This window comes from Nilaparvata lugens, chromosome 5, assembly GCF_014356525.2.
Source record: "Nilaparvata lugens isolate BPH chromosome 5, ASM1435652v1, whole genome shotgun sequence".
Taxonomy (NCBI): domain Eukaryota; kingdom Metazoa; phylum Arthropoda; class Insecta; order Hemiptera; family Delphacidae; genus Nilaparvata; species Nilaparvata lugens.
In genome coordinates, this window is record NC_052508.1 from 36635989 (window position 1) to 36651114 (window position 15126).

Consider the following 15126-nt stretch of genomic DNA (forward strand, 5'->3'; position numbering starts at 1 on the left):
AAATTGTAGTTTTTTTTTCTGTGTATCTTATATTCTTTTGCAGGTTATTGAACTGAATGAACTTTGATTTTTACCTTATGTTGAACCTTGAGTTTTTAGTGTGAGAATTGACCATGTTTTTATTGAATTTGCTAACTTGTTGCTTAGTTGTCGAAATTAAAGCAATTTTCGTGCATTTTTCAAATACAATTTCATGTCGAAAAAGCTTCTTTATTTGGGAATTTTACGAACGTTGACCTTTTTGCAGCTTTGGCTTTTCCACTGAAAGTTATGCTCAACGCTAGTGGAAGGGGAATAATTTTCAGTGAAAAGGCCACAGTCCTAATTGAGACGTTACCGGAAAACATCGTGTAACGGTGTGCGAGCCTCGGTCCTCTGAATGGGTCAATTTCCCATCCAGAGGGACTAATTGACAAATTTCAGTTATCAGTAATTTTTATCTATATAAATAGGAAATCAAATTTTATAGAGTTAGTAAGAGAAGAATCAGGAAATAATTTGTGCGTGTGAGCTCAAGTATAGTGAGTTTTCTTAAATCGTATGTGAGTGTCTCTGAAGAGTCCAAGTTTAAATTGTTAAAATGGTGAGTGCCAAACTCTTGTTGTTTTCTTATAAGCTTATAGCTCAAAATTCAGTTTCATAGAATGACCGAGGCCCAAACCTACAATAGTTGCAGCAAGTTAGCAAGTTCCCAAGTATTGAAATTAAAAATTGAATATGCCTTCTTTACCTGAATTGATTGCTGAATAACTTTGTTTTGTTTGAAAATTTCAAATGTGACATGATTCTATTTATTAGTTTTGATTAGTTTAATAAGCCTGAAGTCGAATTTTATGAATATTTTTCATTGAAGTTCCTGGCTCGTAGTTGCTAGTTGCTTAACTAGGTGACAATTGAATAATGATAATAATCTGTGCATTTGTCACTATAAGCTCCTAAACCAATCAAAAGAGATTTCATAGCAGTATAATTTTAGAAAATATTATTGAAGAGAAGAAACACCCCCTCGATATACCTCGCACAGCAGTAGTATAATGTCTATCGAACCACATGCATTTTTATATATTACATATTTTGGAAAATTAACTAAGTCATCGTATAGAGAGATTCTCAGCTACATAATTTTATGTACGGTGTGAGTTGAAGAGGCTTATAAATAACCATAGCCACCTCTAATACAAGGCCCCGGCCTACTATATTGCAACGTCGCAGTGTAGGCCTAGAATCTAATACATGATTGGTAAAAAGATTTTTTAAAATACCAGCTGATCTTTTTCATCAATCATGTATTAGATTCTAGGCCTACGCTGCGACGTTGCAAGGCCGGGGCCTTGTATTAGAGGTGGCTATGATAAAACCCTCCACCGGTTACAAGAAATATTCATATATTGAATATTTTTCATATTCAATATTTAATAATTTCAGCACTTATATGCCTTGTAATGAAGTAATAACAAATTTCATTAAAAGCTCATTATTCCTTGGTATTTTGCTGTTGTTTCTGATCGCTTTTTTCTCCTGTTTCAGTTGAACTGGTTTGTCGCCGCTTCAACGGAACTTGCTATTATACCACACAACCAAGAACATCACCATCTATTTCACTTGACTATTCCGTATGGATTGGTGATTTATACACTTTGACTGTTCTGTACTGTATGGAATTTGAGTATTCATAAGAATGACTTGTCTTATACTCCCTCCTGGAGTCTCCAAGACGAAATCTTAAAAAAAATCTAGTCTATACATCAGGCTCCATCATAGATTACTTCTGCTCAGACTTGGATTACCATGCTATAATAAGTCAATTGATAACATCTCCGATATGTCAATAATCCTCATTTTATAGTAAACCCTTGAGATTGAAGTGCTAGATGAATTACTTGAAAAGGTGACGGTCAACCCTAATTTATGTTTCTTGAATTATCTTTGTCCGGTTGTGAATCACCCAGAATTGTGCATGGGTTTTTGCCAGATCAATGCGAATGAAGTTAACCATAAACATATTTTAAGGGACGGTTTCCGAGCTCGGGATTTAGCCAAGTTCTAGACTTTAAACAGCTGAAGTCAGAAAACTGGCTTTCCGAAACGGGGCCTCGTTGTAGTCCACGTTTAAATTAAATTTCCCAAAAACACTTAAGTTGAACACAAAATAAAATAACGACTAAATTGTGTAAAGTTTCAGCTATTTTAATTATTTAGGAATGCTTCATTTTGTCAAGAAAAAATGTTTCCAATATTTTAGAAATGAGAAAATAAATATCTTAAAAACCATGACTACTCTCCATATCGGAAAGCCAATTTTCTGACTCCAGCTGTTTAAAGTCTAGAACTAAGCTAAATCTCGAACTCGGAGGCCGGCCCTAAAATTATGTCTCCTAGTTGCTTTACTTTCAAGTTACTTAAACATAAATTTGAATTGAACTTCTAATAATTTTTTTTATACAGTGATGAAAAATCGTTAGCGATCCATACCGATATTTCCATCAGTCAATAAATGAAATTAATATTCATGTAATAGGAAAAAAGACTCACCACTTTTGTATTAACTTATTGTTAACAAGGTAGCTGACAAACAAGGCTCTCTGGGCCGCTTTTGGTAAAGTGAGGAAGTTGTTTTTAAAATTGATAATTTCCCATTCTACTGGAAGCGGCTGGAGAGGTATCTACACGAAGAAACTATTATTCTGCACATATCATATACGGTAGTTAAGTTAGTTGAGTTGAAAATGTATTTATACAGAGTAAGTCATAATGTATGGGAACCCTTCAATAAGTTGGAGACTGTTGTAGTTATAATACTGTAACTTTCATGATAAGTTATTGGACGAATACTCTACCTTTTGACGTACAACTGAATTTCAACCCCTCATAAGGAAGGGGGTGACTTAGGGGTTGTAACTCTAATATTGTTAACACCCATTGTGTGCTACATCATTTTAAATGTTTCTTTTTTAAACTAGAAATATGGCATCAATAAAAATGTTCTATGATACTTCTACCAAAAATGGCGGCTGATTGAAGTTTTAGTTTGTAAAGAAATGATAGGTAAAGTAATGAAACTTAAATCAACACTTTTTTGAATGAATAACGAAACACATTGAAAAACATGGTTATTTATTTAGTAATCTGTCTGCTACTAACATTTCATTTTAAAAGATGCTTGAAATTACTACCTCCTTCTCTCGTTTGACAGTGTGCCAGTCTGTCATAAATGTAAATGAAATGAATATAGTAGTATGTAAAATAAAATGTAAATAGTAGCAGACTGATTACTATATAAATAACCAGTTTTTTCAATGTGTTGCGTTATTCATTCAAAATGTTACTCGTAAATGTGGATCTTCTAGAGCTAGATTAACACTAATTCCACTTCTGTATTGAATTGCAACTAGCATTTCGCTTCTGGATAATCAGTGTGGTTTTGACTTATTGAAAATATTGTTCTCAATAAATATCCTAATTTAGTATGGCTGATAATTTATGTTTCTTCCGATGATAAAATTAGTTCCTTATGTGTAATGTGAACGTTGTGTGTTGTTGTAAGATACAGAATGGCCCAAAAAGGATGGTCGGTTTTTAAATTACTATAACTTGAATAATTTCCAACATACATTTAGTTTTCTATATTTCTGTGTTTGTTCAATTGTCAAATTTCAGAAAACGTCATAATTAACATACATAATACTGTAAAGGAAGAGCGGCAAACAAAGGCCAAAAGATAATCACGCCACCTAATGGAACGTCGACGACTTTGAAGCAGTTTTGTTAATTATGACGTTTTCTGAAATTAGACAATTGAACAAGCTCATAATATATAGAAATAAAATGTATGTTGGAAATTATTCTAGTTATAGTCACTTGAAAGCCGATCATTCTTTTTGGGTCATTCTGTAATAACCTAAATCTCTTGAATTGTATAACCTACAAGTTGATAAAATCTAATATTGGGGCACTCTGTTTGTTGAAGTAGTGTAATGGTGATCTTTTTTAACAATTTGATTATTTTGCCTCTAAAATAAGTGTTTTTGTTTAGAATTATATCGTAAAATTGTAATTGAGTCTATTTTTTACTATTTATGAATTAAACAGCATTATTATTATAATTATTGAATTCATGTCATTTTTTCAGTTTTCTCACTTTAAGTACTCTATTGTTATTATTTAAATCCACTTTTGGCGTCTACTAGACCTGGTAGCGGCTGCTGAAAATCGGTTTATTATCCCTGTGAGGAGGGATTCGGACGGGACGTTGCTAATTATATCCTGCCAAGAGGTGGAATCATATTTTTTTAATGGGTCACAATTTATCAACTTCGTTAATTCACTCATACATACAGCTGAATGGAATGAACGGACTGGAATAATTATTGGAGTGATTTGAAAATATAAAATATTAGGGCCAGTTTCTGAGCTCGGGATTTAGCTAAGTTTTAGAATTTAAACAACTGGAGTCAGAAAATTGGCTTTCCGAAACGGGGCGTCGTCGTAGTCCAAGTTTAAATTAAATTTTGAAAAACTATAAAATTGAACACAAAATAAAATAAAGAGAAAATAGTGTAAAGTTTCAGCTACCTATTTTGAATTATTTAGAAATGTATCATTTCGTCAAGGCAATAAACGTCTCCAATAATTATAGAAATGAGAAAATGAAGATTACCATAAAAACTACGAATACGCCCTTTTTCGGAAAGCCAATTTTCTGGCTCCAGCTGTTTAAAGTCTAGAACTTAGCTAAATCCCGAGCTTGAAAATGAGCCCTTAAATTTACTTGACGAACAAGTGGAAATGTGGCAGCACATCCACCAGAGACGGCACTCTTATTTTAAGGGACGTGAGTTTTTTGTCTTATTTACACTTGCATATTGCATAGATATAAATGTGATTAATTATTTTGAATTTGAAGTTGCAATGGGCATTGAGATTTTATTCAATAATTTTATAGAAGATGTCGATATAAAAAACTAAAATATAATTTTTTAAACAATAAATAAAGAGCGCAAATGATTTATACATTATTAAGAATTGAAAATTTTTATGATAGTCTGTTTTTCCTATTTTTTGTGGAAGTTTTTTACTGAACGTGTACAGTATCTGAAATAATGATGATGTGGACATGGAAAGGATATAATATATCAATATTTTTGATGGATATGATATAATATTATTCCAAGGTGGGGTTCGATTATTAAGCAGAGCCAGTTCAAGTGCGGTCACTGGTTTAAAGGAGTACGGTAGCAGCCTTGAATCTTTCATCGTTTTGAGCGATAAGATACAATATCTTGTATAATAACTGCATTCTATATTGTAGGCCCATACAGGTAGGCTATATAATTATGTGCATAATATTTTTTTAAATAGAAATTTAAAAAAGCATAGTTAATTATTTGATACTTGACACCAGAAAGTACCGGAGCTATGCTCCGGGAGGGTATGGAATGTCTCCCATGGGGAAGGGAGTATACTGTAGTCTTCCCCCGGGAAAATTTTTTCTTTATCTAATAAAATTGGCCCATTTGTATCAATTTTGATTACTATTCAAACGAAATTTTTCCTGTGTCATGTTTAAATAAAAATCATCAGCATTAGGTCAATAGTATTTTATATCATGATGACGATTCATTTTCATGTTTAGTTTTAGTTGAAAGACAGCAAACATAACATACAGGATTAGAATAGGATTTAAATTCTCTTAAATGTATTAACTGGGATAAAATTAAACTGCTGAATATATGCCTAGGTAGGTACTAATAGTGTTCAGCTCTGTTGTGCACCGGTTTAAATCTAGCCCTGCTTGGCAGTAATATTCATGAAAAAAAATCATAATATTACTGAAAACGGAATGAAATAAAAATTCTCATTGCAAGTAAGTAGTTACCTATATAGCTTTCAAAATGTTTCATCAATTTACCAGGACATGAATCGACTATTTTTCTTTGCCATTTTCAATTAATTAAGTTACTGTAATTGAAAAATTAATCAATATTATAATCAAACATTTCAATAAATTACTTGAAAATTTTCATTCATTCTATCAATTTTTGATGGCCATATAAGGAGAAGTGAATATACGGTAACTTTGTTTCCATATTGCAATTATTATTTTTAAAATGTAATGTTATTTATTTACTTGCTTAGATCTTTCTAATTTTTAATTCAACAATATGCTGGATAAATAAGGAAGGATATTATTTATCTAGGAATTAGTCACCATCATTCAATTTTATTTGATTAAGTAGGCTAAGTTTTGTAGCTTGATGAAAATTAATAATCGAACCTGGCATTTGAAAAACTAAATCTCAATAATTATCAAAAGATCAATTTTGTCAGTCAAATCATATTTTTTGTTCATTTCAGCATGGTCCTAACAGCATAGGTAGCCTACTTTATTGCTTGATGACAGGTTTATTGCATTTTATCAAAATTTTAGTCTCGTAATTCATCCATCAAACAAATTTATTCCTAGTAAATTAATATAATTCGCAATGTATGAAACTCGTGATTGAAATTAAAAATTCGCGGTTAAGTAGGAATAGGAAGTGATAAAAAGGTAACAGCTAACAAGAACCGCTATCCATCCGCTACAGTAGCGGTTACCAGGTTTAGCTGGTAGCTCTGTCTTATCACTGTTTCCGCTACCAAAGTCTGCTAGTGAAATTCGCGTTTCTTAGGCGACTCGCTCCTGGACCCCTCTCTGCTCCTGGTCGGAATTTTTCTGCATAGATCTATTTTTTTTTCATAGCTGAACAAAAAAGTTCCTCATGACTTTGCTGTGTGCAATGAGCGGTTAAAAAGTACAACATTTTTGGGGGCCCCAAAAACATATGTTAACATATGTTAAATAACAATATAACTAAATCAGCATATTGTCATTTCAAAGCAAAAACCTAAACCCCTAACCTACCCTTTCACATTTAAAACATTAATAAACATAACTCTTGGTAAAAAACCTTAATCCCTTCCAGCAAATTGCGATTTTCAAGCAAAATCCTAACCTCCTAACCTATCTTTTTACCTTTGAAATATTAAAAAGCATGATTCTACCTGGACCCTATAGTGGGGTCCACATTATAATGGCAGTGTATGATTGACAATACTGTTGCTGTTCTTTTCTGTCATACAACAAAACAGATAGCACTATCTCTCTTTCGCTTTGCAATGTTGTCCGTTTGCCAGAATATTATTTTATATTCACTTTTGACAGTGACTGTAAAAACTGACCAAACATTTCTCAGCCGCCATTTTTTTTCTTCATTCTATCAAAATACTTGTGTACACAAGTTGTATAATTGATTTGAAATGCATTTTTGAAACAATGAAATAATTTTTAAACATTTCCGTATGAGAAACACAAATTAAAATACCTGAAATGATATTTTAAAAGTTGATAACTAACCATCCTGAACTTCATCCATGCTTCAGTTAGCCTACCCTTATAGGTTAGACCTACTCGTACCGGTATTATATAATATTGTATTCAATATAAATATTAATAATATAAAAAATGAAAATCTGATCTCAGTTATGGAAGCAAATTTCTGAATCAAATTATGAAAAAATATATTTTCTAGATTTATTTGACATTAAATTAATTATTTTACTAAGGAAATAATAATTATTATTAGATCAAATTTAATTGGATAAATTGATTAACAACTGTGTACACTCAGTGGCAAAATAGAGAGAGAGACTTGACAACGTTTTTCTCCTATCTTTCTTCACTGCCATTATAACATGGCACCATAGTATACTCACCATAGTATCAACTTGTTTATTTTTCACATTTTTGAAATGACCAATGGTCGAAACTATAGTGAGGTTCACGTTATAATGGCAGTGGATAAAGATAGGAGAATAGCGATGCCGATTCTCTGCATTAATTAATTATATTTCTACACTGTCAAAAACATAATTGGCATCGTTGTGGACCTAGAAAAGGATAGTACCACCGGCTTTGTCGAATGATAGACAAGGATAGCAAAAGGATAGTTGATCAAATACTGTCATTATAACGTGGACCTTACTATAGTTGTTGAAATTTTTCAACAACTCCAATTTTCCTCCAATTCTCCATTGCTATTATAAAGTGGACCGCACTATAGTCTGTATGCTGTCGAAAACATTTAGAGGCGGCCAAATTTTACAACGGAGAATTTATCGATACACTCTTGTTTCGAGATGTAACGTTTTTAGAAAAGTTTTTGTGGATGTTTTGATGTTTCTCATGATATTTTTCCAGAAGATCACTCTATGAATGAAAAATGACGGATTGGATTCTTTTTCTTTATTTTTTCATCTTCATAACTTCCGTAGTTTTTAAGATATTGCAGAAAAAAGAGCAATAAAGTACACATTTTGGCTTCAAAACTTGTTAACCTGTTTTAATGGTGATTGATAGGTATTTAAAACAATTGGATTCAGTAGAATAATAAATTCTAAAGAAAACAATTCAGTCACTTGAAGGCCTAAACTCAAAATTGTTCAAGGTATTTGGGCAAATAAAAGTATTACAATTCCATTATTTGCTACCTAAGAAAATCTTAGGTTAGGAAAAAGCTTAAATTGGGAAATGCTTAGGTTAGAAAAAAGCTTAGGTTAGGATAAGCTTGAATCGGGACAAGCTTAGGATAGGAAAATCTTAGGTTAGGAAAAAGCTTAGATTAAGGGAGGCTTAGGTTAGGGAAAGCTTGTATCAGGAAAAGCTTAGGTTAGGAAAAGCTTAGATTAGGAAAAGCTTAGGTTAGAAAAAGCTTAGGTTGGGGAAAGCTTAGATTAGGAGAAGCTTGGATCAGGAAAAGCCTAGGTTAGGAAAAGCTTAGATGGGGTAATCTTAGGATTGGAGAAGCTAGGGTCGGGAAAAGGTTAGGTTCGGGAAAGCTTAGGTTAGGAAAAGCTTAGATTAGGAAAAAGCTCATTTTAGGAAAAGCTTAGGTTACAAAAAGCTTTGTTTGATTTAATTATTTTTACAATTTTTTAAAGATTTTGATTTGCATTGAAGCTGAATAAAATGTGATCTTTGATATCGGTCTGCACTATGCCTATGCAAACATATTGAACTCTTCTAAAGCTAAAATACTAAATTTTCTTGTTTTTTTCCAAATAACTTGATAATTTATAAACGTTTTGTGATGATATTGAATCATCATATGACTAGTGTTTTCTTCTTATGTTTCTGTTATCAGATGTTGAACTATTTATTCTAATTTTGAATCTGTTATGAATTCATTACTGATCAATAAAGCCTAGAATACAGAGGTTTTTCATTACAATTTATTGATCAGTAATTCAAAATCATCAAATCAATTCATCTTATCAAATACGAGTCAATCAATTTCTATTCTCTATTTCACAATTTCTATTCAACAACAAAATGTATAATCTTCAAATCTTTTCTGGAAACGAAAACTGAAAATTCGCGTTACGATGGACAAATTTTTGAAACCAGACAAGTTTGATGGTGATCCGAATTCTCCAACAGCTCTACAAGAATGGAACTTCTGGCTAAAGACTTTTGAGAATTTCATCGCATCTTTTGACGAAGAAGACATCGATGATGAAAGTAAGTTGCGGTTGCTTACCAACTTTCTATCTCATTCTGTTTATCAAACAATTGCCGACAAAAATTCATATACTTTGGCTATTGACGCACTAAAATCTGCATATGTAAAACCAATAAATGAAATATTCGCTAGACATAAATTGGCAACTAGAAAACAGTCTTCAGATGAGACAATTGACCAATATAACCAAGCTTTACAACAACTGAGTAAGAATTGTGGGTTTGCAGATGTTGATTCTGAAACTCATAGGAAAACATACATTCGTGATTCATTTATCCGGGGCCTCAGCTCTCATCAGATAAGACTGAGACTTTTGGAGTTTGACAAGCTAACTCTTGATGAAGCTATTGAAAAAGCACGTGCTTTGGAATCTAACAGAAATCAATCAGCTTCTTACTCTTCTGAAATAACTCTTAATGCCACTTCAAATAATTCTTCAGAAAATTCATGTAAAGAAACAAATTTGTCAGCTGTAAAAACTGGAAGCTCAAGTTTTCAAAAATGTTATTTTTGTGGTCGTCAGCGACATAAAACACGTCAGCAGTGCCCTGCACTAAATGACTCATGCGAAAAATGCCAGAAAATAGGTCATTGGAAAAATGTCTGCAAATCTACTAAAACTTCTTCATCTTCGGCGCTTATTGCAGCCTCTACTGTTCTTGAAAATGCTACAGTACAAGCTCAGGTAAACAACATTCCTACTTCTGCTTTGATAGATACAGGAAGCTCTGAGACATTTATTTCACACTGTTTTGCTAAAAAATGTGGACTTGAAATGTACCCTACAACTGGTGCAGTTTCCATGGCTTCAACATCACTAAGAAAGAACATTTCCTTTTATTGTGTAGCTCATTTAGAATTTTCAGGTCAACATTACCCCAAAACAAAATTCAGTGTATTGCCTGATTTGTGTGCTAATGTTATTGTAGGACATGACTTACTTAATCAACACTCTGAACTTAGAGTTTCATTTGGAGGAACTAAACCCCCATTGACTATCAATTATCTGGCTCCAGCAAAGATAGAACCTCCACCACTTTTTGAGTTTTTAACTAAAGACATTAAACCTATAATTACTAAATCCCGAAAGCATTCTCTTGAAGACACTAGTTTCATGGAGAAAGAAATTGAGAAACTGCTAGCTGATGGAATTATTGAAGAAAGCAGGTCTTCCTGGAGAGCTCAAGCATTTGTAGTGAAGAACGAAAATCACAAAAAGCGAATGGTAATAGACTATTCTCAAACTATTAACCGATACCCACATCTTGACGCATATCCCCTCCCTAGTCTTGAAGATATTGTTTCTAAGGTCTCAAAAAACTCTGTATTCACCACTATTGACTTGAAAAGCGCTTACCACCAGGTACCCCTACGAGAAAAAGATCGACCTTTCACTGCATTTGAGGCATGTGGCCGTTTGTATCAATTTCGAAGGCTTGCTTTTGGTCTGACAGATGGTGTACCCACTTTTCAGCGAGTCATTGATAATGTTATTAATAATGAAAAACTTGAAAAAACGTATGCATACCTGGATGATGTGACAATATGTGGTAAGAATCAGAAGGAACATGATTTGAATCTCAAAAAATTCTTAGATGCAGTACAAAAATATAATTTTACAATCAATACAGAAAAAAGCAAATATTCACTTACTTCAATAAGCTTGCTTGGCTATAAAATTGAAAATGGGACAATTTCTCCTGACCCTGAACGTCTGAAACCATTGCTCAATCTTCCACCCCCAGATAATAGAAAGGCTCTTGAGCGAACAATTGGAATGTTTGCACACTATTCCAAATGGATATCCAATTATTCAGATTTCAGCTGTCCTATCACAGTGTGGACGTCCAGTAGCATTCTTTTCTCAGAAGCTGAATGATAGTGAGCATAAACATTCATCCATTGAAAAAGAGGCTTTTGCTATTGTGTGTGCTCTTAAAAAGTGGAGACATTTCTTACTTGGAAGATTCTTCAAAATCATCACTGACCAGCGCTCTGTATCATTCATGTTTGATATGACTCATCAAAATAAAATAAAAAATGAAAAAATACAACGATGGCGATTGGAGATGTCATGCTACAATTACGAAATAATTTACAGACCAGGAAAGGACAACCAAGTAGCAGATGCACTTTCCAGAGTGTGTAATGCAACTCAAACCGATAAATTACACTCCCTACACTGTGACTTGTGTCACCCTGGAGTGACCAGAATGATTCATTGGGTAAGAACTCATAATTTACCCTATTCAGTTGAGGATGTCAGAAAAATGACTTCTTCATGTCAAACATGTAATGCCATAAAACCTCAATTTTTCAAGAAATTGAAATCTACTCTCATAAAGGCGACACATCCATTTGAAAGATTAAGCGTGGACTTCAAGGGTCCTCTTCCATCAAAAACTAAAAACAAATATTTGTTGACAATAATTGATGAGTACTCTAGGTTTCCGTTTGCATACCCTTGTCCGAATATGAATTCATCAACTGTAATTCAGTGCCTTGTGAACTTGTTTACCACATTTAGTTTACCTTCTTATGTACATACTGACAATGGAACCTCTTTCAAATCCAGAGAGCTGCAGGAATTCCTTCATAATCGAGGAGTAGCCACTTCCATGTCATCACCTTATAACGCACCAGGAAATGGCCAAATCGAACGAGAAAATGGTACAATTTGGCGCACAGTGTCTCTTACATTGAAGCATAGAAATTTGGATGTATCTGATTGGGAATCTGTGCTCCCAGATTCTCTACATTCTATTCGATCCCTATTGTGCACGGCTACTAATGAGACGCCACATGATAGGCTATCAAGTGACTGAACATTCTTCCTTTAAAATTCATGATTTTACTAAATCCAATAGTTTAAAATACCTATTAATCAGGTTAACCTCTTTTAAAGCAAAACATTTGCACTTTTTTGCACATTTTTTGCAATATCTCAAAAACTACAGGAGTTACAAACCTGAAACCGGTTTCATTGGATTCCTCGTCAAATTTACATAAGATTGCACCCCAATAGGTTTCAACTATTGTAGCCATAAGAAAATTATAAAAAATAAAAATTGATATAACAATTTTGAACTTTCCGCCATGTTTTTTCACCCAATCCTTGGAAATCGACAACAATGTTATACATGGTTGATCTCGTCTTGACCTCCTCTATCGATCTATGTAGGTCTCAATGCTAGATTCCGCGGCCCATATACTAAAGTGCTCTCATTTTCTCATTTCTATAATTTGAAACATTTTTCCTTGACGAAATTAGACATTCTCAAATAATTAAAAATAGCTGAAACTTTACACTATTTTTTCTAGATTCTACTTTGTGTTCAATTTTCTAGTTTTTCGAAATTTAATTCAAACGTGAATAGTATTTTACTATTTTATCATTTGATAATATTTACTATTAGTAATAAATTCTTGGCTTTGGTAAATTTTCTACCAATTTTATATTGGCTAGGTGCTTTTAGCAAAACACCTTTTAGTAAGATCTGTTCTACTAAAAGGGTAAAAACTTACCTTTTTTAAAAATTTATTAGGTACTCACAAAATGTTTCAAATTATTAATGTCATTCTTACTAGGCCTATTCTATTTCTATGTATTCTACTATAGGTACTAATTTTTCCATTCGATAATATTTACTATTAGTACCGGTAATAAATTCTTAACTTTGGTAAATTCTCTAATTAGGTAACTATGATGAATATTGGCTATTATTTTTACTCCTATAATGTTTATCTGGAACACTGCAAGTGTAGTTGTGCATTTATAAAATAGAGTTCTGTTACACTATGAAGTAGATCATGTAATAAAATGTATAGCATCTGACAGTATGCAATTCGAAATTCCTAGGCCTACTTCTTTTTGAACGGTATCATTTTAAATTCCCTATGAAGACCTTACATTTTATCTTCATTTAATAATCAATTATTGATAGCAAACACTCTACACTCAATATGGAGCAATTCAACTTTTTATCCATTTGAAGCATTTTACAATAACGTTTTGAAGTTTGAGTTGCTAAATCAACTTTTCTTTTCATTTTTCGAAACGTATTTTTTCACGGTTTTATTTTATTTTTACAGATTTATGGATCAGAAACCATGTTGCGTGCAAAGTTGGAGGTTTTGAGTCATACCAACCTTGTAGATTACATGAAAGACATTTATGAATCTCTTTCTTGTGGAACTGAAGACGTCATAGAGGTAAGAATCAGTATGAGTAATATTTTTATAGTGAGGTCCACATTATAATTGCAGTGAAGAAGGATAGGAGAAAAACGTTGCCAAGTCCCTCCAATTTGCACTGAGTGTACACAGCTGTTACTCAATTCATCCCATTGTATTTGATCTAATAATAATTATCATTTCCTTAATTAACTTACATAATCAATTTGATGTCAAATTAATCAAGGAAATTTTTTTCCATAATTTGATTTGAATATTTGCTTTCATAACTAAGATCAGATTTTTTGTATACAAACCTGAAATGGCTAGTTTTAAAAGCTGTGATACAACAATCTGAATTTCAAAACAACAGAAATAAAGTTATTTGGTAGACATTCCATTCCAATTTCTTTCAAAAATAATAGAAAAATAGAAATCATATTTAAAATAAGTAATTGCAATGGAAATAATTCTGAAATAACCTTAAAATATTATTTATACCAGTACGAGTAGGTCTAACCTCTAACCTATACATGTAGGCTAACTGAAGCAAGGATGAAGTCTAGAATGGTTAGTTATTAACTTTTAAAATATCATTTTAGGTATTTTAATTTGTATTTCTCATACGGTAATGTCTAAAAATTATTTAATTGTTTCAAAAACACATTTTAAATCAATTATACGACTTGTGTACTCAAGTATTTTGATAGAATGAATAAAAAAATGACAACTGTGAATGAATTGTTCACTTTTGTACAGTCACTGTCAAAAGTAAAAATAAAATATTCTGGCAAACTGACAACATTGCAAAGCTAGAGAGAGATAGCGCTATCTGTTTTGTATGATAGAAAAGGACAGCAACAGTATTGTCAATTGTACACTGCCATTATAACATGGACCTCACTATAGTGAATCATGAAATAAAAAACGTTTGATTATTATTTCTATTGTGTGGACTAAACAACAATATTCATCTTTACGACCATTTTGTTATAAAACATTAAAACATCACAATCAATCCCATAGCCTAAGAGCTGCTTTCTCGTAATGGATTTTCAAAAATATACTTGAAAGTTCATTTCACGCAATGGCGTCTTTGCGATACAGCTTCTTGACCATTCACAATACAGAATCACCGAGGAAATGTGTCGAAAATTGGATTGCCGAACTGAAAGCAGCTTCTGGTGCATTATCTATTCTAACCTATAAATCAATAATAGCAATATCTAATTCAATCTATATGTACAGGGTGATTCATAATTATGGTAAAATAATTTAATACGTGATAAATATTTTCTTTTTTAAAACAAAATAAATCAGCTGTTTTGGAACAGCTGTTATTAAAATCCATGTTTTATTTGCAATCAGCTACAACCTATGAGTTATTAGTTCTCTC

At 32.4% G+C, this 15126-nt stretch overlaps 1 protein-coding gene across 1 annotated transcript in view; it reads left to right on the top strand.

The window, feature by feature from the left end:
- Positions 1-11808: 11808 nt before the first annotated feature.
- Positions 11809-15126, top strand: part of LOC111060060 (eukaryotic translation initiation factor 3 subunit E-like) — a 79998-nt gene continuing 76680 nt past the window's right edge. Inside the window, exon 1 of the mRNA XM_039428282.1 lies at positions 11809-13769. Within this exon, the coding sequence (XP_039284216.1) occupies positions 13668-13769 (102 nt within the window). The 5' untranslated portion in view covers positions 11809-13667. The remainder of the gene's footprint in view (positions 13770-15126) is intronic.